Source organism: Myiozetetes cayanensis, unplaced genomic scaffold, assembly GCF_022539395.1.
Source record: "Myiozetetes cayanensis isolate MyiCay16 unplaced genomic scaffold, myiCay2020 scf15, whole genome shotgun sequence".
NCBI classification, from domain to species: domain Eukaryota; kingdom Metazoa; phylum Chordata; class Aves; order Passeriformes; family Tyrannidae; genus Myiozetetes; species Myiozetetes cayanensis.
The window spans coordinates 5,813,040-5,839,514 of NW_026087159.1; the positions used below are offsets into that span (position 1 = coordinate 5,813,040).

At 38.2% G+C, this 26,475-nt stretch overlaps 1 protein-coding gene across 3 annotated transcripts; it reads right to left on the bottom strand.

Annotated features, from left to right (window-relative positions):
• Positions 1 to 735: 735 nt before the first annotated feature.
• PHF6 (PHD finger protein 6) lies at positions 736 to 26,475 on the bottom strand. 3 transcript variants are annotated; one of them, XM_050310359.1, is made up of 11 exons: positions 26,342 to 26,475; positions 21,282 to 21,462; positions 21,007 to 21,108; positions 18,039 to 18,172; positions 17,685 to 17,728; positions 8,508 to 8,674; positions 8,186 to 8,329; positions 6,854 to 6,958; positions 5,839 to 5,972; positions 5,069 to 5,198; positions 736 to 3,477 (listed from the first exon to the last, which is right to left on the bottom strand). In XM_050310359.1, exons 2-10 carry the CDS (start codon positions 21,417 to 21,419, stop codon positions 5,069 to 5,071), a joined length of 1,098 nt encoding a protein of 365 aa, XP_050166316.1. In that variant the 5' UTR covers positions 21,420 to 21,462; positions 26,342 to 26,475; the 3' UTR covers positions 736 to 3,477. The 3 variants fall into 3 exon arrangements, with proteins under 3 accessions (XP_050166316.1, XP_050166315.1, XP_050166318.1); XM_050310358.1 differs by having other exon boundaries at positions 736 to 4,776; XM_050310361.1 differs by having other exon boundaries at positions 736 to 5,198; positions 8,508 to 8,671.

Here is a 26,475-nt window from a genome sequence, read left to right on the forward strand (position 1 = left end):
CGATGGTGATTATAAGGATAAAATACTTAGAATATACAAAACAAGTGATGCACAATGCAACTCTCACCACTTGCTCATGGGTGCCCAGCCAGTTCCCGAGCAGTGCCCCAGCCAACTCTCTCCCCACCGTTTATGAACTGAGCATGTGCTCAGTATGGAATATCCCTTTGGGTCAGCTGTCCTGACTCCCTGCCCTCCCAGCTTCTTGTGTCCTCCAGCTGAAAAGTCCTTGACTTAGTCTAAACACTACTTAGCAACAACTAAACCATCAGTGTGTTATCAACTGTACTCTTATACTGAATCCAAACCACAGCACTGTGCCAGCTACTAGAAGAAAATTAACTCTATCCCAGCTGAAACAGGACATATGACATAACCTGCATTCCCTTGGTGCCTTAGTCTAAATTAATTCACTCTTAAAAAAGAAAAAAAAAAGGAAAAAAAAAAAGGAAAAAAGTAAAGAGTTCTTGGAAGGTGAGAAAGGGAACCTTCAGTGAGTCAGTCACTTTGCATTATTAACCAGTGGTAAATCCAAAGCAGCTTCCCCAGGGCACAGAGTCAGGAACACAAACAGCAGTTACCACTAAGTTGCATAATGAAAGCATGATGCCTTCTCACCTCTCTCCTGGTAACATCTTCCTAGGCCCGTAACTTCAATAGGAAATGCTCCATGTATGCATTAAAATGACAGTTTTAAAAAGTTATACTTTCGGAAAAAGGACAGATATGCAAACATGAAATTCATAACTCATTTATTGAATATATATATGCAAGGATACCAATAAAAAGAAACTAATACTGCAAACTACAACTTTGGAAGTAAAGCCAATATAACAGGAACAAAATATACATAACATTGTCGATAGGAATGCATTTACCCTCTTCCATACATTCCTTGTCTTTACACCTACTGTAAATGTATGCTAAGAGCAAAAGCTGCAAACGTTGGCCTAACCTGAGTGCTTTCTGACAAGCAACAGCTCTCCAGGATTCATTAAGGGCTGAGATGTCACTGCTGACTAATGGTTGTGCATACATATGCATGTATAGGATCTGCTTCACCAAGTATATAAATCAAGGGCTGTGTTCTGGTTTTTTTTTCACCTCCATCATTAATATAGTTGGAATCTGATTCTGGTGACATGGAAGAAGAGCTACTAATTGCTATCATGTACTTTCAGTTCTCTTCAGATTAATTTCATCTAATGAGGAATAATTTTCTTGTCAATCCAATTCAGTATATTAATATTTCTGGAATGCACTGATTATCACCTGCCAGATAAGTCTGATAATTCAAATAGATTATCACCTCTTCCTTTTTCACTCTGGTTTAGCATGAAGTTATTTTTCATATAAGGCAGCAATAAGAGGCAAACTCTCTTCTGTTACATTACACTTTAGGGCCAGATTTGGCAGATTCAAACCACTGTAGATCAGCACAGCTCTTTGTGCCTAAAGATCACTCTGTGGAGGGTAGGTGTGACTCCTACTAGAGCCTTATCCCTGAACCTCCTGTGGATCAACACCTGCTGAAGGAGTAGATGTTTTGATCACCTGATTGATTTCATCCTACTGAACTGCACTGACACTGAACCAGCCTCTTGCCCTTCCCTGAACTGGAGTGACAGCACAGCCCACTGCTACAGGGTTTGGGACGCCTTGGGACTCTGGCATTGCACCAGCTGTATCCTCAGGTTACTTGGACAACATCCTTGTGAGGCCTGTCCTTCCTTGGTGCAGCCCTTTCCTGGAATAGCACAACGGCAGATCTGTTAACAGAGACACAGTGAGCTGGGGAGATCTCCTAACGCAGAGATCCAGGGAGCTGGGGAGAAACCTCCCTTCTCAGAGGGTTCCAGGCATCTTAAACAGCACACACTCCTCTTGTGAGCAAAAGAAATGCCCAAAGGCAAATAATAATAATTAAAAAAATTAAATAAAGTGAAACCAGTTTCATAAGACAAGTTTTGTTGAATTCATGAGTTCTCTGATTGTGAGATGAAAGCAGAAGGTGCTATTAAAAAAATTCTCAGTAATTAATTGACTGTATTAATTTAACTAGCTAATTTAAACATACCTAGTTCACCTATAGAGCACTTTCATTACTTCTAACATTTCTGGGAAGGCAGTAGATGCTCCAGAATAATCTTCAATATATGCTTGCAAAGATTACATTGCTTTACCAAAAAAAAAAAAAAAGGAAAAAAAAAAAACACCAAAAAAAAAAAAAAACAAACCCCCAAAAATTCAGACAGACTGTCTGAAATTCCAAGCTAAAATACACATAAAAAGACAGTAATGGCAGTATTTTGTCTTTTTAAAAAATGATGTAAATGTTGTATACTATCATACATTGTCATGCTTTTTAAAACTACAATTAAGGACGTAAGAGATGTACAGTAAATACACTGCTGAGGTACATTTCTTCTAAATATTAACACCACGACAGAATTACTCCCCAGCAGGTGATGCTACTTGGGAACATATAAATACAATTTTTACATTGTAAGGCACTTTTACCCAGCATACATGAGTTGAAGTCAGTTATGACAAAATTGAGGCTTGTAAGAAAAGGTTTTTGCTTTTGACTTTGTTTCCATGAATTCTGAATTGATGACAGTTCAGTCAGGCCACCTCAGCACACAGAGGTAACAGGGAAACCAGCCACTCGCTTTTCTGCTACCCGAAGGTAAAGTGCTGTTCTGGTTCTTCCAGGCATGGAATGGGGTCATTTATTTCATAACAGGTGGGTTATTGGACTGAATATTATACTAAGCCACTGACACACAATGAATTAGAGCTCAGTCTCAAGTACAGTCAGTATGCTGGCAGATCTACCCCATGCAAACTTAGTTAAATACAGTAGCTGCAAACAAAGTGCCTTTTTTCCATGGAAGGGCCATGTCCGAGGCACAAATTGAAGTAATTTAAATATTGAAGGATGCTATTTTGCATTCTAAAACTGTTCTGAATGGCTGGAAAATGTTCATATTCCAGGAGAAACAAAACACCTTGATAGACAATTTCAATAATCGATCTGTCATTGCAATTCAAGTCACGCTTTTAATTTTGAAAGTTACAAATACAAAATAAAAATGATCAATGGCATCATGTTTAGAGCAGTAACTGAGTATTTTCTGTACACAGCAATATCTCTTTCCAAATGGCATTATTCTCCAGGAAAGAAAACAGAATTGATTGAATTCTAACAGGTAAAATGTTAGAAATTCCAATATACAGTAATTGAGTCCCTCAAGACATTAAGGGAATGCATAAGAAGACAAATGACACACGTTAAATCTTTTAAAAATACAAGTAAAAAATGCTACAGAAACTCATGTTACAAATAAACTGTTTTTGCAATACCAATCACAGAAGAACTGTAGCAGTTTATAGTCAAATCAGTGTCTTTTGCTTGTTTCCTTCCTTCAAATCCAGAAGTTTTGTTGGGAGTTCAGAGTGAAACAAGTCAAAACCCTAAACAAACAATAAGGTGATGCGGTAGTAACAGACAAACATGTGGACTAGATTCAGCTTTTTGGTTTTATTTAAGTCTGAGGATGTGCTTTACCAGACCAATTGAAGAAGCCAGTACCCATTAGAAATGACAAGGTGGTTTGAAAGCAGTCAGAGGACTGTTCTGTTAGGTTTGGTATAGCCTAGATCTGATAATTCCCTAAAGGAACGTCAAATTCTTGCAAGTAGAATTCCATGATGTGATTGTTGACTTGATAGAGAAAGGAAAAATAATGACTAAACCAATAAGGATGATTACGCAAACTTTCTCATATAGTGGTCATAAGATTAAAAAATAAATACCAATCTAGCAAAAAGGTTGTTTCCTCAATCTTCTTACAGAATATGGGACCTTTATGCATATTCTTGACAAAACATGAAGTGTTCCACACAACAGAGAACACCTGAGGTATGGACGTCAGATATGGTGGCTAAATTCCATAGTGAGTTAAGAGTTGTAACTCTCTGAAATGGTAGAGATTGGGCTGCAAAGTCCAAACGTTTGTAAGGTTTTAGTCACACTTGGTGAAGTGTTCTTTGTAAATCAGGACACAGAAAGAGGTGGGTCGTTGGGGAAGGAACGAACTACAGCCCTTTGGCATGAGTTCTAAAGCTCACAGCTCAGAACCAACAGCTGCTCAAGTAAATCTCCCGCAAACAATGCCGGGCAGAATGAGCAATCCCAACAGGAACAACCTGAAATGTTCAAGCGTGCCTCGCGTACACCGAGTCCTTTCCTACTGTGCTTCGCAAGCAAAAACAGAGCGCAGCTTTCCCAGGTACGGCCTCCGTAACTTGTGCAGGAAGAAAATGCAAAATCACAAAGTACCAGCTCGCTGCCACCACGAACTTGTCCATGTTGTTAATTAAACTAGCTAAGACCTTCCCTCATTGCGTGAATCCACTAAACAACTTACACATTCCAAATCTTAAGGTTTTTATTCAGTCCAGAAATATAGATCTTACTTCATTTCAATGTCTGCCTTAACTTTTGACACTGTACATGTTACATATCATTTATATAGTGTTTCATTTTTTTCCAGACACTGCAGACTACAAACTACATAATATTGACATGTAAAACTCTGCCACTTACTGAAGGCTCACACACATGAACGTTTCAGGCAGTTCAATGAAATTTCTAACAGAGTCGGGTAGTAAAAAGTTACTAACCCTTTTCTGATTTTAGAAAACAATTTAAAAGAATTAGTAGTTATGATGTCTTAGCCATTCCCAGTTCTATAACTCTGTCCCTTGAACCTGTTTAAAAAATGATGAAAACAATAGTAAATTTAAAATTGTACAGAAAAGCATTTAGCAGCTCTGACAATACATCTACATTTAGCAATAGAAATGAGGGCCTCCCTTCTTACACTGTTACAAAGTCAGCTGGATTTAAAAAACAACAAATCCTCCCCATTCTTCTACAGTATGCCAATAAAAAGTACTTCTCTGCATACACTAGATTTAAATACTTCACTGCAATAAACTACATTAAATGTATATTGCGTTTCAGTCTTGGTAACAGATCTGTCAGGAGTAACTTCCATACCTAGTTTCCATTGAGCTGCTGCTGAGGAATGTCATTATGGTCAGTGCCTGATTTGCCACGGCTTTTGCTTTCTCTTTCTTCATCCTCTTCATCTCTTTCATCATTTCCACTATGGTTTTTACAATAGAGTCTGGCACAATAAAAGAAAGAGTGAGGACTTTCACTGAAAATATCCATCAAAACTTAACTTCACTCTCAACTAGTTTTGAGATGTGCTACAAGTCAGTTGCTAAGTCGTAAGTCATTCATGGTTTTCAGTCAAGCATCAGTTGAACTGAGAATGAAAACAAGGTTCAAGACCAGCCAATAAAACTGTGATCAATCCTAGTTTTCCAGAACTGCCACTGCATTGCTCAACGAATGCCCTCTCGTGGGCACAGCATGACAACTCAGCTGCAATCAACTCACAGCACTTCAGAAAGGATGGAAAGTCAGGGGGTCCAAAAAACCCCCAAAAGTAAGCTATAAACATATCAATATGGAGGAATCATGCCATACATTTTCTTGATACAAATTACAGATTAATCAAGGAGGAAAACATACTACAAGTCAATTAATTTTATCACTTTTCATATTACAACCCTACTACAGAAATTTTAAATTAGCATAGTAACTGAAATTTTTGTAAAGTCAACAATTACTTAAAACCACCATTTTAAATTAAATAATATCCTCCTTTTTAATAACATAATTGACTAGCCAAGTTAGGCATAAAAAGTGCCATGAAATATCTTTACTCTCATAGATTCAAGAATTACATAGGTCCTTACTTATAAATTCCTCGTGACATATTCTCAATGTATTTAGCTTTGTCTTCTACTCCACAGTGGTAATGGTATGTTTTTATGCAGGCTTTGATTTCACACCCAATAGTAGCACCAGGCTGGCTGCAGAGTGTGCATTTCTGTGCAGGGGAAAGAAGAGAACAGCAGCGTTCAGCCCCTCTATTTCTCGACCCTTAGTATTCAGTTTAGTGCTCTTCATATTTATGGCTACCATTTGGAAACACAGTAATATCTCTGGCAGATCATCCTTCCAATGAAAAGTTAATCAAAGGCATTGTAAACCAGAAACTATAATATACCAACCTATTAAAATAAGAACAGTAGGATTTACCTGCTCATTGCACTAAAAATTGCTACATGATTGCACATGTTATTGCATTTCCAAGATCATTTTATTGCCACTGAAGTTAATATATTCACATATGAAGAGCATTAAATTATCTTTTTCACAGAACAATATTGTTGTTTTCTCCCTGACACCCCATAAATTTCTTAGCACTTTAAAAACCCCTGAATTTTAATAAAATACAATGTGACATTTTACCAACATCCCCACCTCTCAGACCTTAATAAGTTTTTCCATTGAAACACTTGAACAACTGGAAACACTGTTTTGGTACCAGGATGTTAGAGAGCATGTTCCCTGCGAGAACAGCATATTCTCTAAGTTTATTTGTAGCTTCACAAGGTGTGTTTTCAGTAACAAAGGTACAAAGCCGTTCCTCTCTTATAGTTACAGTAAGGCTAACATGAATCATATGATTCTATGATAATAATTACTATGAACATTGTCATAAAGAACCCCAAATACCACGTGCCCAAACACCACTAATTTTGAGGTGATTCCTATCTGGTTGTTCATCCCACAAGTAAAAATATATTTAAATATATTTTTATATATAAGCAGATGGAAAAGATTGCCTCCTTCCTTTTGTGGAACAGAGTTACCCACACCTTAGCAGAATCACTAACACGTTCATCAGAGTCTGCAGATACATACCATTCTTTTTCCTCTCTTGATTTCTTGAAGTACAGTTTTGATATCAAAATCACCAAACTCTGCCCGTGAAGTTGTTGTCAGCTGGACAGTGCCAGAAGAGAACAACTGTGAAACAAGCAAGCCAAAATAATTTCAGGTCACCAACATGGCTGGAAATTTTTTTCTGTGCCGCAGTAACATCCTGTTCCGTGAGCTCAGACAGCATGTGCTTTACCAATGAAGTAGGAAAAACCCCATGCTGAGTAATTAGTGTGATGAGTGTTCCTTCCGATCCCTGCCTGACTGCTTTAATTTGCCTTGGAGAAATGTATTTCAAAAGACAAAGAAGTAGATAAGCAATAATGACAGGATAAAAACACAAAGTAATAAATGGGCAATATTACCAATTACTCTACTCAACTTCCTAGGAATATTCCATTTCCTTCCCCGTGACACACACATATAATTGAGCTTCATGACACGCTGATGTCAATATAACTGTCAATAGCGAAAAGCCCTGAGGGATGACAGTGGAGCACAGAAGTATCATCTCTTCTATCATCACCCTGGCATATTCAGCTTAAACTGTCTTAAAACTAAAGTTCAGGTACACAAAGCAGCAAAGAATCCTGTAAGACTCAAGACTGCTGGCACACACCAGCTCTCTGTTTAGTGAGCCTGGGGATAGGAAGACACTGAATTAATACTCCACAGATTGCCTGGATTATTTACTCATTTTGAGGCACAACAGGAACCACTGAGGTTTGTTACCCAAAGCCCTACATTATTCATTCAACAAGTTATAAGAAAGATTGACCTGTCTGCTCATGTTCATTGAAATTAAGATTCTGTTCAGGCTGACAGGTCTATAAACGTGACCATCTAAGGTCAAGGGTTTTCTAGAACTTCCATATCCCATCTACTTGAGCCTCACAGTCTGAATCCGCAGGTCAGAAAACTAACGAAGTTCATGGATTCTTCCCAGATTGTGTCTGAATGCCTGTGGAGTAAAGCTATTTTATTTTTTGAGTGGGTTCTTTTAGTTAAAACTGTTTTCTGTTTTCCTTTTTAAAAACTTATATGCATTTAGACACTAAGGGAGCATTTTTAATAAGCTAAAGAGTCTCCCTGAGCTAATTCCATCTCCTAGCATGAAGCCAACTTTTATCCATATTGCCTGCAGTGAAAATAAATGAATTGCTCACTTTGCAACACTTCAGTGCTTAAAGAGATCATCAGCACACAGACAATACTCAAGCATAATTACATGTGAGGGCACTGTATTAAAATCTAAAATAGCAATTCAGACAAAATTCACAGAATGGACTGGTTAACAACAACACTGTTACTCACCATGCACTTATAGTGTGCTGCAGCCTTTTTGGCATTAAATATATGAAGCTTTCCTCTAGCTTCATTTTCTTCTTCACCTGCATGACAGAATCCACATTTAGGTTTTGTATCACTGGGGCTGCTTCTGTGGGGAGACCTGTCTCTCTGAAAGAAAAACATTTTACTAAAATATACTGCTGGGTTACAAATAAGGCTGCAATTTCAAAAGCCTGTGGCCACCAGCTGGAGGCTCAGACAATTGCAAATTTTAATAAAAATTATATTTGCAGAGAAGAAATATGCAATTCTGTCTTCTAAGAAGTTTAGCATATTTACTGCTTACATAGGAACTGCTTTCTATTTCATCTGTGCCATGTGAGGACGTAGATCTAGTGTCTTCTGATTGCCCTTTTAAATTTGTTTTTCTTGGCTTTCCCTTACGGCCCCTCCTTTTTCCTTTGGGAGGTGAAGGCTCCAGCTCGTGTTCATTGATACTTTCTTCTAAATCTGCTTTAGAAGTCAGAAAACATCATCAAATAGGATTCTTAAAAATTTTACACAAAACAAATCAAGGAAAGAAACCCAAATCAAAACAAAACAAACACCACAACCCACCAAAATTAGGAAAGAAAAAACATGACCTGTATTTTCTGAATTACAAACTTGAAACTGCAGACACTAAAAACATGACTTATTTCTTTATAACAACTCAGCTTTGAATCTTTATAACATAATACATCAAGGTTTAGCATTTCTTACAGCTTCTACTGTCAGACTCAAAATGTGTCCTCAGATATGTATCTTCACCTCTACTCAAAATAACACTGGAACTAGAAAATGTTTTCATCCACAAGATAAGTTTTTAATTTATTATTTTAAGATCCATACTCCAGTGTAAAATGCCCTTGATATTATGCCAGTGTACCCAAACACCACTGTCCTTGCTTTTATTAATTGATACCCACTGACTTAAGAAAAGAAAATTCACCCATTTGGCTATAACATTAAGTTTTAAAATTGAAACATATTTTGCCTTCATGAAACAAATCCACAATTCCATTTTGTGACAGTATATTTTTACATCTGCAGTTAAAAGCAGCTGCCATTTTACAGAAAACCATCCACACTGACAACATCCCAAATTAAGTATTTACAGACCATTCAGAATATAAGAATGTATGTTTTTAATACAGATGCTCCAAAGAGGTCTGACAAGTTCCTTTGAAAATGTCAGCTCAGCTGTGAATGCTACAGAGCTGTAACCCAGCATTCCAGCAGACCATCCTTTGGAGAACTCAAGGCTCTACGGATAATACAGATCAATTCTGGAAGCTTAAGACTGCTTCCAATATGGTCTAGTTAAGTTATATCTGATAACTATATCTAATAACCAGCTCAATTCAGTCACTAACAACTTTCCTGGTTGCAGGAGCATCCTTTTTTTTTTTTTTTTTCAATATGTAACACCCACCCTGATCCAAATGCAAAGATATTTCAGTAGATTTATTTAAAGAAACATGTACAGACCCCGCTGAAGGACTTTTCTTCTCAAAATCCAAACCACAAACATCAGTATGAGCCCCCAAACAAAAGGAAACAGTAATCATAAGATTTGGAACATCCACTTTGTGGACATTGCCATACAGTTTTAGTATCCAGACAGGACATCTTATTTTGAGACTAAGTGCTGCCTTGCTAGAACTCATCTTTCTTACCTATCATCACATAAAAATCAGATCACATTTCTGTCTCATGGTAACAGCAACCCAACCACACAAGAGTTTGAAGTCAAAGCCTTGAACATATTCCACAGCCACCAGCTGGGAGCAGAAGTCAACTGAAGGCCTGGCCCCAGCCTGGCACACGAGAACATCCCGTTCAGCTTGTCTATGGGATCTGCTGCTAATCCCTGAGAAAGCTACAGATTCAGCTCCCTTATTGAGGACAGAAAATGAATCCAAATGCAGCACAACAGGCTATACTGAAATTTATACAGATCTGCACATTATTTTGGTTTAGATTGACAGATTGTTCACCTATACACACATATGCCCACATTGCTACTAAAATACATCAGTCTGTCTACAACGTCCTATGGTTTAGTATATATAGACTATTCTTCTGTAATTAGATGTCAAAAGTACCATTTATTTTACTCTGAAAAAATTTAATACACAGTGACATAGATTATTTTTAAAAAATTAAATTTTACATTTTCTTCACAGAATTTCCTAACACTTCTCATTTATAATCACTTGTTAAATTCCCCAAGCAAGATTATGCAATTTAGATATCAACCTCTCAGACTGCATATAACAAATTTTATTGCATCCTGAAACCCTCCTTCAAAGAGAATTCTCTTTTATCTTGTTCCTCATAATACAAGCTCTCCACCAACTACTAAATTTGTGAATCTCTGTTGCTATTTTTACGTGTACAGAAATCATAGATGGTTATTCTAGAAAAAAAATCTTACAAAAATATGACTACTGAATTCAGCACCCTTTAAATAACATAAGTAAGAAGTTAAAAATATTCCTTCCAAAATAAATCCATGGATTTCCCTCCCTACTGTATCGGATAGAGCAAAATGCAGTCCATGCACCAACACTCCTTATTTTTTCCAAAGCTCCTTACCAATTCTCTCAGCCAAAATGCTTTCAACCTTTTAGTTCACCCTTATTTTCTACACAGCATTAAAGCATGTCCTGAGTAGCCACACTTACAAAAATGGAAGTGAATCATAATTGCTAAAAACCAAAACACACCTTATGAAAACCAACCTTTTATAAGAAATGTCACAGCCTTCAAATAGAACAAGTTCTTCAATGCTTTGTTTTTAGTCTACAATTATTAGTATATTTAAGAGTGGAAAAGTAAAAATGCTGTATTTTTAAAAGATGGTTTCAGAGTAAGATTAAAAAAACATCAAGATTGCATAGCTTTCCTCAAAGCAGAACCCCTCTCTGTGCTCAAAACTAGGACTTCCAGAAAAGTTCAGACTTCATTGAAATCCAGATGCTACATGACCCCTACACTAAAATACAATTCCTTGCAGATTTGTGTCTCCTACTACAAGTGACATGGACCTACAGATTAACAGCACCAAGATGGGAGGATCTGCTCTATCACGTCTATCCTGCAAGACTGATACCTCAAACCAGTAACATTTCTCTGTTTTTTATAGCACTATGCACTCACACAACAGAGCAGGAAGGGATTGTAATCAGATGTCAAACACACCTGCCTTGGATGGTCTTTATGTTATACAACGTGGTTGGTGCCCTACCCCTCCCCTCAAGCCCACTGCCAGCTTACCCTGTGTCCCTGGCATCTGATGGTTGGGTGTTTCCAACTTCTCATGTCAGCTTGAACTAAGGAAAACACAAACAGTTGTTCAACTCCTCCCTGACCAGGCGACGTTTTATCACGGGTATCACCCATTCTCTGGATCCCCTGAGATTCTCTAGATATTCCTCAACTGCCCCCCATCCCATATCCCACTACTGCATTGATTTTTAAAATCATCACAATATTCTCAATACAACTTTATCTAAGATCTTCAAAGGAGGTTCCTATGAGCTTCCCTCAGAAGTCCCTAAATGCTAGATCTGAAAAAATGAGCTTAATACACAGTATGGCCTGAGAAGGGAAGGTAAGAGTAGAAAACAAGAGGAAACAATCTACATTTTAAAAGGCACTTAAGAATACGATATTGTAAATTCAGATGTGAAAAAAGATGAGCAGCAACAAGCCCCCAATTTGCATTTTAGAAATCCATGAGCAGTACAAAGTACCACAGAAAGAAGCCTGGCAAAATGCTGTATTACATGAACTGTTAACAGGGAGATTCAGCTTCAGAGAGAAATCTAAAAATTCTCCTTTGATCATGACTAGAAAGGAAAAGGATCGAGATGTTTTGCTGTTTAAAATAAGGCTTGGCAGAGAAGAGCTTGAGATATCACTGATCTATATTGCATCAGCTTGAAACACACATGGAATCACCCCTTTACAACAGCCAGGTTAAAGAAAAGTAATAAAAGAATTAAGTGATTTAAAGGTTGTGAAAGAACAAATAAAAAGAGGATGTGTACAATAAATACTGCTCTATCACCTCCTACATTACCTAACAACAGACTAAGCAAGGCAGAAGCAAAGGGGGGCTGAGTTTGCATGAGGAAGACAATAAACAAAACTGACTGGCAAAATCTGCAAGTAGGACTGGACATAAAAAGAAGCCAAAATGTAGAGTGTGGAAGTGGCTTAGACATGCTGCTATGTAAATCTAAAATCACATATGTGTAGTTAAAGTTTTACAGTGCATTTGGGATAAAAGAGAAACTGAAAATTCAAGGAACAAAATCTATCTTATTAGATTTTTAGAAAAGAAATGAAATATAATGAAGAAAAAAATACTTCAGCATGTTAAACTCATATTTCTATAAAATATGGCTGAAATCCAATGAACTGTATGTGCCAACACAATTATTTTAAATTGAAAAGAAATGTCAAAAAAACCCAGAGAGCTTTACTGGCCCAATAATCAATATCAAAAATGTGAATGCATCTATAAGCATTAATAAGAACCAGAGATTTGCATAAAAGCCCTTGCAAGCAAATACAAAATCAGGTAAACTGATCGTGAAACAATACAAGTTTTTATCAGCAAGTGATGAGAAATTAGCAATCAAAATGCTGAATATAATTTTGGGGTTTTCTTTTTCAATGGAAAAAGCCTAAGTTACATGAAACATATCTAAACTAAAGTAAGACTGGAGAGGAAAATGATTAAATTACCCCTTACATTCAGATACTTCAAGAAACTGATGACTCTTGTTCAAAAGTTATTTCTGATTGAATAGTATCTATGTTATATGAGATACTTGAGATTATTTCTTTAAGTACATTTAACATAGAAAATGAATGAAATAGTCCTTCATAACAACACAATCTAAACGATTTTTCAAGCAAACAAATGTTGGCAAAGACTGCAGACAGACTGTACACTTGGCTTATCTGCACAATCACAAAGCTTCTGACCCTGGTGTGATAAACCTGTTCAGTGTGAATAGATGACTAAGTTTCTGTTTGTGTAACACCTGGGAAGGAGAATTGTAACACCACGGGACAGCTCCTCAGACAGGACACACCATTCACCCCATGATGGCACCTTTCCTTTTCCTTTAGCTGTGTGTTTTTCCATAAGAAAACACAGTTGTGATGCTTCTGCACAAACCCCCGTTAGTCTCTTGTGGGACACCACTGATTTACTGCCTGGACCGACTGTTTTTGTGGGAACACCAAATACACATTCGATGCCACATCCAGAGCATTCTCCAGAAGACAGACAACAAGCAGAGCCTGGCAAGGATCTGTCACCATCCACCAGCAGAAATGAAATTACTCCAAACTGCAACGTTACAGAAACTGTTATACCCAACTGCATTAATGTGAGCAAAGCTTATGCCGGGACCACTGCTACAGAAAATGCAACAGGGAACAAACACTGCTTCAAGAATCCAGAGATGAATCAGAACATTACCAAACCATAATGCCAAAAGGTTTCAGATGTTTTACCTGCCGAACTCTGGTTTACACAGTGCTTTGAAAAAGTGCTCAGTTCACTATAGATTGCAACGTTTCTAAATAGGTCTCACAGAAAAATATTACCCTGAGTCAACTTACTGAGCAGTATGAGAAGCACAGATTCCATGTTTGATCTTTAGAGTAACATGACAGGGATGCTGAGACAGGGAATGTCCTTATTGCCATTGTGGAAACACCATTCTCTGAGGCTTTGAGCACAGTTACGACAGGAATTAGGGACATTTTATTTTCTGAACCTACAGTTCTCGAGCATCTGCTTTGAATATTATGAGCAGAAGTCACATGGCTGTTTTGTTAGTCTTTGTTTTACCATTACATAACAGAAGAATGAAATTGCATTCTTATCTTAGTTTATATCAAACTATTCCTGATCAGCTGAATTTGCTCTAAATTCAACACACGGGCCAGGGCAGCCCCACCTGCTGGGAAATGAGAGAGACCAGTTTTTTCATTTTTTAACAATTACTTCCAGTACATTGGAATAAATTCTAACAAACAGTTCCAAAACCTTAGTTCAACAATACTCTATTCTTCAAAAAGAATAAATGCAATTGTATCAAACTGAACAGTTATTCAACTAATAGTTAGCTGTGATCTTTTGAAAGCACTGGCACAACCCCTGTAACCTATTAGGTACTGAAAACTTAAGAGAGCTTGCCTACAATTATGAATTAAGCTATTATCTCAAGTTCAGGAAAAGTTATCTTGTTAGATTTGTGAACAGCAAGGCAAAAATCTAAATATCCTTTTTCCAGTTCATGGGAACACAGCACAGAAGAATCACTCTGAAACACACAAAGGAAATACAGGAGAAATACAGTTTTCCTATTTTACGTCACCTGAAGGTCAGGCCATATAGATAAATCAGAAAAACCCAACAATCTCCTAAAATAGATAATGAATTTAAAAGCACAATACTCTGCTGCCATGTTTCACATTTTTATATTCAAACAAACCAGAAGGTAATTCAGCAACTCCTGTCAATTAAAGGAAGAGTAACTCCCATTACTCATAAATTTTGTCTTGATGAGTAGATACCAAGTCTGATGAATCCTCACCCCACTTGAATTTCATGACAGCAACAAATAACATCTAAGAGGTCTTTTTTCCTAGGTTTTAGTGGGTAACTTAATTCCAACACAGGTCTTTCAACTACATTTCCATGCAGCCTCCAGGAATTTTCTTGAACCGTTACTAAATGGTTAACATAGTCTTTTTAAACTAGAATTTACTACACAAGGCAGATCTCAAACTTGAACAAGTATGACCCCAAAGCATCTATTTTCTAGGAAAGGGAGGGGAAGTGAGAGAAAAATCTCACTGCTGCCTACAGAAAATAAACTGCTCTGGGCTGCACCAAACCAAACAGTCCTAAAAGCTCTTCGAACATCCACTAACATGACTGCAACAATTCAATCTGGTTACAGAGAACAAAGGATAAGAACCCAGAGACACTCTAAACTGGCCAAGGAGAAAAAATAACCCACAACAAAATAATAACGATAAAAAAACCCAACCACACCACACCCCAGAGCAGGAGCAGTAAGTTTCCATTAAAAAGGACTGACAGTTCCAGGGCCTCTGTGCACCTACACTGACAGAACCACAGATGAGCTTTAACTATTCTGTTATGAAAACAGTGCTAAGAGCAAAGATTAACGAAAACGAAACTAAAAGAAGATTCACAAAAAGCCATTACATTAGAATCTAGTTTCACTGCCTCCTCTAGTCACTCTTCTCTGCCAAGTTCTCTCTGGTTTCAAACACCACCATTCTTTCACATTTAAATGCCTCCTAGGCAGTCACATTTTCATCGAGAAACAACCAAAATACATATATAAAGCTTAATCTCACCATCCAACACCTTCCACTTGTCATTTCACTGAGCAAACTTCAGCATTTAAATATTAAGAAACAAACGCTCTGAAGTCCCTTCTGAAATTCTGAAAACCACTCTGTATTTTTCTGTCTGCTAAAGGTAATTAGTTTTCAATGCAGCAAAATACCATTGCTATGGAAATTACTTCTAGCATTGTATCAGCAGATGCAATATGTATTTCTACTTTCTTTGATTTAAAGGAGGTCTATCACAAAAAAAAAACCAAACCAGCTTCTGGCATTATCAAATCCATAACCATAAATAATAACTTTTTTATGGGTACAGTTTATCATAAACTGTATGGACTAAAAAGAGAACATGTTCTTCGGGAAAGAGCACTGGGTGGAATTTCAGTAAAATAAAAACAGAAAACAAAAATGTGAAGTATAACTAAACATATTTCTGGAAGTGTAAAGCATAACAGAACTAAATTTTTTTTTAAAAAAATTGTGCAAAGTGAAATGCTAAATAAGATACTATTGGGTTCTTTGTCCTCAGTTTTTCTGATGATGTTTATTCCTCCTCTCCTACTCTCAATCCAAGTCTCTTGGGATGAGTTTATTTTAACATTTTAATAAACTGCCATTATCAACATTTAAGAAAAAAAACCCCAATGCCTCTAGTAACTTTTCCCAGGTCTTCCCAGACAAAATATCCATATAAAATTTAAAAGCCTTTGCTGTTAGAAAATGACATCATAAAACTGGAGATAATGGTATCTGAAAACTCTTACAGGAAAACACAAGTTCAGATCCTGCAAGGAATTCCAAGCAGAAAAAGTCATCCATTGGCTTTGGGCTCCACACAAAATTGGAGGCATTTTTCAATACACATCAAACACAGGGCAATTATAAAAGATTCTATTTAAATATCAGTTACAGTTAAAGAGATAATCTCTTTGCACTCAAATGTTTTTCATATCCTGTTTCTGCTAATACACAAAACGACCCCCAAAAAAGAAACAAAGTCACAAACTACAAGATAACATGGCCCCATCTCTTTGGAGAACTAATAAAACACATATATTATGTTTCTTGTTTAAACCTAGTAATAGCAAAATCAAGAGAGGTTTATATAAAAAGCACATGATAATAATTATATAAATAGACTAAAAAAAAGAAATTAATTTTAATTTGCAATTTTCTACTGCTTTCAGTATCCTTCTGAACACTGAAGTAGCATCCAAACCTTACCATTAATAGAGCTACTACCCACAGCATAAAAAGCAGTAAATTACCTTAAAAATACATTTGGCACAGAGACTGAAGTAATTTATGAAATTTCATGTTCACTAAACAGTCATGTACTCCTCATTAGTTAAGTCTGATGACATTTCAGGGCAAAGCAATGTAAGAAGTAAACCACCAACTGTTCTCTTATCCAAACTCACATACAGCAGAAAAAAGGAAAAATACCTTAATAAATACACAATAGCACAACTAGTTTGGAATTTTAACAGACCACACATTTATCTACATTTGTGGCATTTCACTACTCTTCTCTGCAAAGATCCACAGCTTTTATGAATGCATCCATACAACTTTTTTTATCAAAATGATTCAGAAATACATTTGTAAGTGAACTGATCACAGGTCTTTTCATTTACTATTGGGTCCTTCTTCTTTAAAGAGTTAAACTCTATTTAATAGTTCAAAAAAAATAGTGACTATTTAGGAACATTAGCAATAACAAAAATCAGCTGTTACCTGACAAAATATTTCAGATGGTAATATTGTTAATATTTGACTACAAATATAAGCCAGCTTCTTCCCAGAAAGGAATAACTTCTACCCAAACTTCATTTTTATGGAGTATCATATCTCTTGAACATCCCAAAGTTTATGGTTTGGTTTTTCTCCAACCTCAAGCAATACTTTTTAGAGAAAATACAGAAATCAGATGGGCTTCCAAACTCACTGTTTCTCAAAAAAATGTAGTTCTAATTTTTACTGAAAACATTTATATTCTCCTGAAAAATTAAATTTAACCAAATATCTTTCTACAATGGGAAAAATTTATATTGAATAATTTTACCTTCAGAGTTATGCGTAGTTTTCTTGTGTTTTCGACATAAAATCCTATAAACAAAGTAGTTGAAAACTGTCAAGTCAGTCACGATTCACAGATTATTTACTCATCTTTTAAATTTAAATGCCAGTACATTTTTCTCCCACTTGTAAAACTCACTGATACACAAATCTTGCAGTGAAAATATGCTTTTCTAGCACATCACTGTTTTGAATGCCACAATCATCATCAGAAATTTTTGTAACAATTTTGTTTAGATTCCAAAGTGGGTTGTTTTGCTTTGTACTTGTTTGTTTTTTTAAACAAAGAATGTAAATTATAAATACAAAAACCCAGATATAACAAATAAATAATAGTTACATGTAAATGCCTTGTGAAGGTTTCTCTCTTATCTGAGCTTTATCATGCAAAGCACAGTAGTAGTGATATGTCTTGTGACACGTTTTCACATCACAGCCAATGGTTGCTCCGGGACAGTGGCATAAAGAGCACATCTGGAAAGAAAAAGAAAGCAAAATTCATGTTACTGTTGGTTTAGTACTTCAGAGTTCAAAAATAATACCAATACCACTCCTGGTGACAAAATAAATGGACTTACGCACTTAACATTACTCTTCCTATTCTCAAGTGTTTCTCGTAATTTATTTTAAAATCAAGAAATCTGTTGCAATTACGCAGCAGTGCAATAACCATCATATGTTGATTATCAGTTCAGTGAAGAAAATAAGGAATTTGTTTTGGTGGAGTGTGTCTGATGAACATGACACATCTATTCACTTAAGTATCCTCCTCTCAAGGATCAGTTGTTTGTACCAACCATTTCAGAAAATTTAAAATCATAAACTGTAACTGTTTAATTCTGAATTCCATTATGAAGGTAGGAGGAAAAAAAAAAAAAAGACACCATTTGGCAATGAATCCTGCAGTTAGAAGTACTGATGACCTGCAAATTTACCTCAGCATCAGCAGCTAACTTTATCTGTTTTTCTATAGTTATTTCCTTAAGCCCTTTCCAGAACACTGAATTTGGTGAAATATTTGTCAAATACAATAAAAATATTTTCATTAGCCTAGTTGTTGCTATTTGTATTGCAGAGAAGGTTAAAAGTGAGCCTGATGCTTGACTCTTCTTTCCCAGTAATTAATTCTTCTCATATTGGACACATCATTGCTTAGGATACACCAGCTATCCTGGTCCTGGTACAATTGCTCTTGCTCCTACCACTGTGGTAGGTAAGGAAGTCATTGACAGCACCATAGCATTTTTCTCTGTGCTATTTTATACTGACGTAATATTGCCCCAAAATGTCAGAAGTTCCCATTAAATTCACCTCCCAAGACAACTGGAGCTTTTTCTTTGTATCCTGCATGTTGCCCATGCCCCCACAAGGTTACAATTCCTGCCAATAAAGCCTAAGTGTGCAATGTAAGATACCTGCTACACAGATTTACCTAGTTACAGTTTCTGTCCACACCACTCGCTTAGTCAAGTTCTTCCCATTAAGACTAAAATATGCCCAAAAAAATACCACCAAAGTTACCAAATATACCACCAGCCTGCTTTTCAATTTTAACAAAGTCAGCTGAACAGTAAAAATGTCAAAGCCTTGGATCATCTCCATTTACTCCTCTGCAAGCTCTGAAATGGTACAGTTATATACTGTTCCCTCGTTGTTCTCTAATTTGTATGGGTATTTTATTGCATAAATCTGTTATACGTTATGGTTTCACACATAATAATTGCTGATCAAAGTCCTTTATAAAAACCTTGGCTGAAATAATATTCATCCAATCAGTTTTAGTCAGTATCTCAGTTTTTTGAAAGCCAGAAGGGACTAAAATAAATATGTATGTATCTGTATGAACAAAACAGACTTCAGAAATTTTCATAGTCATTTATTGATCTATGTTTCCTGACAGTAATAAAGCATTTATTCCATTGGTACAAGTTGGGTTGTTCGAATGGTCACTGTCATTAATTCCCAAGTTACATCAGGTACATGTGAAGTTTGGTAAGCTGCAAAACAAGTCCATTCTTTAAAGAAACAATTCTCCCATGTACAGGCACCAGAAGTAAGGAAGATATCAGTGCCTTGTACAGCAAAAAATTCCAACTATATATTATAACTGGTTTATTAAGGTTAGAACCTACAACCCTTTCTCAGACAGATCTAGACCACCCTCAGAAGGGCTCCACGTGTCATTGTCACTCTGGTGATGAACAGGTCTCCATTTCCACACCTGGCAAGCAGCACCTCCTGAAGGAGGGCGACCATGGAAATTCTGTCAGAAGACAAATTCAGTCCAAGCTATCAATATATTTACTTACCCCAGTTCACTAAGATACTTTTGCCAAATGTGTTCCCCCATAAAAGACCAGGCTAGACCAGAAGCAGACCTGAGAAGGGGCATTGGGCTACTAAAAACATTTACCTTTGAGCTTCCTACACAGTGTCGATAAAGACAAATTCCTCCAGAGAGTGATTCAGGGCTGCAGCTTTCTGACAGCCACAGACAGAGATAAGGCACCTAGGAACTAAAACTATCTTGTACATTTTCTCCAAACAGGAAACATCTCAGGACTGTGAATGTACTAGATTTAACTAGATCCAGGTTTTCTGCAAAAAGCTGAACAAAGTGCCTGGTACATAGAGCTATCGAGCTCCAAGGATCTATCCAGCTGTTGCATCAGAGAAGGAATGTAAAGAGGTTCAGAAGCAAAAAAGACAGAAACCACCACAGACAGAAAAAGAAACAACCTTTAAAAAACCTTTATGAGACTGAAGAATGAAGAACTTTATGATCTGTAGATCCATTTACTACCACATTCTCTGGAAATTCCTAATCACAATATCAATGACTTGTGAACAGTTATTTCTTTATGCTTCAGCTCACTACAGCAAATAAACTTCTGTGCATTGGAAAAAATTCAAATCAAAGAAGCAGTGGATGAAATATGTATTTTTTTAATAATTACATGACTAAGCTACAATTCTGTAAAACATATCTGTTTACATGACAGCAGAACTTGACTGAAATAAGCAAAGTCCCTTTTTATCCTTTCCTAAAGACACTTCAAAGGTTGGTTAACTGCCATTTAGATTTCATTTCAATGTAAGGATAATCATGTCTACTGAGGTTTTCTGTTTGTAAATCTGAGACCAATTTCACTTCAATATCATCTTCTGTAAGTTGTTTTAGAGCTCACACAAAGGTAGCACTTTTAAAAAATAAACATACAGATCTAATACACTGAAGAACTTCACTGTAAACTTTATGGAAGTTATGAAGATATTACCTTCCATTTTCAAGGGTCAAAAACACTTACCAGTTTAGTGCCTCTCTTTATTTCTTTCTGAATATCTTCAATAGAGAATCCACCAAGACTCTCATTATCAGTGTGTGAAGAAACCAGTGCGGACGAGAAGAGCTAAAACGGCAAAGACAGAACTTCAATTTTTAAGGGTACAAGCGACAGAGAACATTTACAGATATGAGACCCACAAAAATTTCAAACTGCAGTGGTTAACCGTGTGTGCCAATCCCAGTGTGGCTGGGTTTTCCACGTGTTTTCCCGGCTCCATCCCTCTCCCGGTCACTCACCATACATTTGTGATGTGCCGCCACCTTCTGGTTCTCCGACATCAGTAACTGCCCACATTCGTTATCTTTATTCGACCGACAGAACCCACACTTCCTTTGTCTGGAGGAGACTTTCTTCTGTCCGACTGAGCTTGTCATGATTTTAAATGACCTTACAATTGCCACCGCAATCCTCTCAATGCTACAGGGAAAAAAAAAGGCAATCAGCTTGTGAACAAACTAACTTAGTTTCCTAAATTGCTTGGAAGTGATCTGTCCTTTTGCTTTATGCTACATCAATATATCCAGATGAATATGGAATTTTCAGAGGTAGTATTTCGTCAAATTTTTATGAAGTTGTGTCAGCAAGAAAAAAACCAGTTCTTTAGGCAAAAAAAAAAAAAAAGTTTGAGCATTAATATAAAACCTTCAATATTAATACAAAACTTACAGGGAAGAGAAGAAATAAGTGGAAAACACAACAAGGGAATTATTATGGAAAAAAGCTACTGCAACTCATTTTTATAGTTATTTATTATAGGACAGGAATTTGTAGAAAAGAAATGTTTCTCTGCATGTAATGAAATTCATGCTACTGGACTGCTTCAAAAACAGAAGCAAAGAAAAACCCACAAGTCCAGCATGGCCTCCAGAACAGATTTTGGGTGTAAAGGCTCACAGAGTCTCAGGACAGATGAGTAATGAGTGGAGATAAGCCTTGATAAAAGTTACCATTTTCAGAATCAGAGATACGTTGTGGCCGCTCAAACAGCATTAGGAACAAATTTTTAGAAGCCTGCATGACTAAAGTGCTGCAATGGAAACCTTCCCATGACCCACAGTTAGTTTGAAACCACCCCAGGTTTCAGTGAGCACATGAGAGCTGCTGTTCTCAGCTAAGAAAAGTGACTTAAAATTGAACCCAAAAATGAATTACAAACCTTTCATGTGCTACCAGCAATACATTTTAAAATACAACCCCGAGGTCCCGATGCCCAAATCAGGCAGACACTGCACATTCAAAAGTGAAAATACCCAATGAGTGTATAAGTTGCTTGGCCCAGTATTAGGAAGTTTGTGTTCATGTGCTTCTATATCTCCCAAGAAATAAAAAATCATGTTCTTCAAATAGACTTTTACTTTGGAGATTTGAGCCTTACTGTCAGAATTAGACACAACTGCAGTAAAATCCTCCTCAGCCTTTGTCTTCATTAGAATCATCTAAGTAAGAAAAGCCACTGGTATAGTTTGATATTTCTGTTGGGGGGGAAAAAAAAATCCAGCCATAAGAACAAACATCTGGACCGGGCTACAATGGCACAGATCTGCATGAAAATGCAGGACTGGTCTCTCGAATTTGCATGGGCAGAGCTGGTGCTCCCCAGTGCTGTCAGAGGCTCATAATGCTGGTATCACTCACTCCTTCCCTAACTGAAAGCAGAGGAGCGTCATTAAGTTTCCGCCGTGTCCAACTGCTGACAGAAACTCCCGCTACGTTCCCACTCTTGTGCTTCAACAGATTTTCACATACTGAGTTTTAACTGTTGGCCTTGCAATATTTACTGCAAATCTCCTGCATCAAAAGGTGCCTGTCCTGTCCCCAAATAGCCTTTGCTTTCCCAACAGCTTCATTTGCTTTCTGTTCCAACTGCAGAGCCCTTCACTGGCCGTGACGCACACTCGGGGGAAGAATGCAAAGATTTCAGATCTTGCTGATTTGCACAAAAAAGGTGCCAATCTGGATAAACCAGTCACACCCTTTTGCGGTGGCAATAGAGAGTCCTAAGTGTTAAGCACAAAAGAATTACTATACTGTATTCTTCCGAAGAAAAAAATAAAACAAGACCATTCTGTAATCCCTTCTGAGGAGAAAGAAGAAATGGGTCCTGAAGGAAAGAGGTAGATAGATAGATAGACAGACAGACATACAGACAGATAGATAGATAAAACAAAAGTAAAGGTTTGTGTAATTTTTTAAACTTAGATAATATAATACTTTAGAGCAGAAAAAGACCTACAAAAGCCAAGCAGGAAATAACGTCACAAAGGTTTCTTGTTTACAGCTCACATTCAATAGTTCAATATAAATCACACAGGGATGCACTAGAAATAAACCAAGAAAATCACGTAAAATGCAACAAGTTCTGCTTTGGTATACACTAGTGTGGTATCCACACACAGAAATCATTTGGGTCTACCTGTTTCCTTTTATATCCAGACTATGTTATCAAAATATCGACAGCAATGATAGTAATTCTTAAAAGGAAGATCAGGAATTTACTTGAACACGTGCACAGGTTCTACTGACTTTCAGAAATAAGAATGACTATTTAAAGAAAGCTACCCTTCAATTTAATAAGCAGCTTCATATTTTAGAAAATGAATATAATCTCTAGAACACACAAAAATTGATTAAGTGGTTCTCATCATATTTAATTTATAAGAACAGTAACTTTCCAAGAAAGAGAGTAAAAAGAACCTTCTCACAGCTACTGCTGCTTCACACCTCCCAGTGCACCAACAGGCACATCACTGCAGCAGAACTAGAACCTGACACAGCGTGACTTCTTCAGGTACTTCTGCATAGTTTTACTTTTTTAATGCTCATAGTGAAGCTAAAAATAATGCCAATCTTCACCTGATGCATGGATGTTGATGTTAAAAAAAATTAATAAATATATGTTTGGAAATACTTTTCAATTATAAATAATTAACACTTGAAAAAATTATTCAAAACTCAAATGCACCAAGAAGCATCAGAGCATGCCAAAAAGGAAATTCACATTCTTTTCACCATCAGATGAAATTACTCTGAAAGCATTTTACAAGGATATCTAAAAGTTTTCTTTCCAACCCTGCATTCTTTGCATTTGTTTTTTTCTGCACCATCGGGTATTTACCCTATTTATACATTTCTAAAGGGTGCAGAAACAATAATGAGCATGAGAAATACCTGTAGACCTCTCCCTAAATTATATCTGCTTTCTTATAAATGTGAGAAAACGCTATCCTGGTATCACTTTTCTTTGTGTCAAAATTCACTTCTCATCCTGCCCATTTAAAAAAAAAATCAATTCTAAGAAAGATGAACCAAGTTACGTAGCTACAGCCCCAAAATTCTGAACGCAAACATTCAATTCTCTTTTCATCTCTCAGATTAAATCACCCAGAAGCAACTAATCCAGTTTGCCAAGTATCAAGCTACATTTCACTGGAACGAGAAAAAAAATGCAACTTAAAAACAGCTCAGTGTTTTGGGTTTCCACGTTTAAAAGTCTAACAAATGAGTAAGAACTAAAAAAAAAAAGAAGTGATTCAATCTACTGTTGACAGAATCTTGCTTGTGAGTTTTGTCAGAGAAAGCCCTACAGACTGGACCACAGAGAGTGACGTCCTGTGGAATCACTGACCGGGAGATCTTGCACCATCCCCACCAAAATGGAACACATGTGCTACAAACACACAGATTATTCCATACAGATCAGTTTTCCATGGGCTTGGTCTAAAGAAAGAGAAGTTACATCTACCCTAGAACCACAAATTAATTCATTCAGCCACTCAAAAATTTGGGTTCATTTGCATTCACATTTCCTATGCCCACTGAAGTGTTCAGTGTGGTGCTTCCCCTCTGCACCTTTATTTTATCTTTAAAGCAGCAGGTCTTAAGCCCTCCTGTGGCTTCTGTGCTCTTTACTGACTTCCAGAAAACAGATTTTCCAACATAAAAGTGCAAGTTCAATGACTCTCAGGCCCAGGATGCCCTTGGTGCTCCAGGCTTTGTTCAGCACTGAGGAACGGAAAGTAACCTGGACTCTAATTTCCATTTATTGCCCAAAAATGTTTCAAGAGCCTGTTTACAGGAGTTTAGGCCCCACCTGTATTTCCTACAAAGTGCAGACACACTGTACTTGAACAGTTTGTTTTGCTGTGAAACCTGCAGGATTCCCAAATTACTATTTCTAAAAATCAGAATTTCTATCTGTGAAGACAATTTCAGACACATAAGGAAAACCTATGAGAATTAAACAAGCTTCATAAAAAATGCCATTGAAGATGCTGAAGTGGTTTCATCAGGAAAAGCTACAAAAAATATTTGCCTTGATTGTTTTCAAGATGCTCACTGGAGTCACTGTTCCATAAACTTCCAAGTGCTTTGCACTTCCAGGGGCGATCACCCCTTGTTGGGGGGTTTATTGTGGAGAAGGGGGGTTGAACCAAGGGAGACAGGAGGTATCCTCAGGGGTCTGTGGCTGAGAACCAAACCACAGGCCCCACAGAAATCTTTATCCAAGAGTTATGTTAGCACAGCATCCCACAGCCACTGTAAAAGGCAGGAATGGGGATTTAATCAATGAAACTTCCTTAATAAATGAAAAAAAAGAAAAAGAAAACAGAAACCTAAGAGGGGGTAAAAGCCGGGGAGGGAAGGCAAACCCTCGAAAGCCCAAACAATGAGAGTAGAGCAGGTGACTAAAGATGACAGAGAGAGCCCGCGGTCAGGGAGATCTGGCAGGGAGTGCCGAGGGATCTCCAGGAAAGTTTCCATCCTCCCACGGGGAGCGGGAGATGGGCCGATAGCGGCACCTCCGCCGGCTCCCCGGAGCACGGACGGGGCAGGGCAGGTCGGCACCTCCCGGGGCGGCACCGGCGACCCCCCCGCGGGCCCGCCCGGCACCGCCGGGGCCCGACCCCTCCCCAGCCGGGGGAGCACCGGGAGCGCGGGGAGAGACCCCATTCCCGACGCCACCATCGGGAAATGGGGCTGCGAGACACGGGCGGGGGGAAGGGCGGATTCCCCCCGGGCGGGAGGGCCCGGGCCGGGCCGGGCGGAGCGAGCGGCACCGGCGGCCCGGGGGGGCGGCCCGGGGGGCACCCCGGGGAGGCACGGCCGACCGCCGCGACCCTCCGCGAGGCGCGGGGCCAGGCCGAGGCCCGGGGAGCAGCGGCAGCCGCGGGCGGGCCGCGGGCCGGGGTTGCGGGCGGGCTGGGGCGCCGCGCCTGCCCCGGGCGCGCGGCGCGGTGGCGGCGGCGGGGCGGGCGGGCGGGCGGCGGTTCGGTCGGTCGGTCGGTCGGTCACTCACCCGTGCGGCGGGCGCGGCGCGGGCGGAGGCGCCGCTCGGCTCGGCCGTGCCCGCGGGGGTCGCTCAGGGCCGCTCGCCCGCCAGGACCGGCGCCTTCATTCGGGGCTCGGGACGCGCCGCCGCCGCCGCCGAGC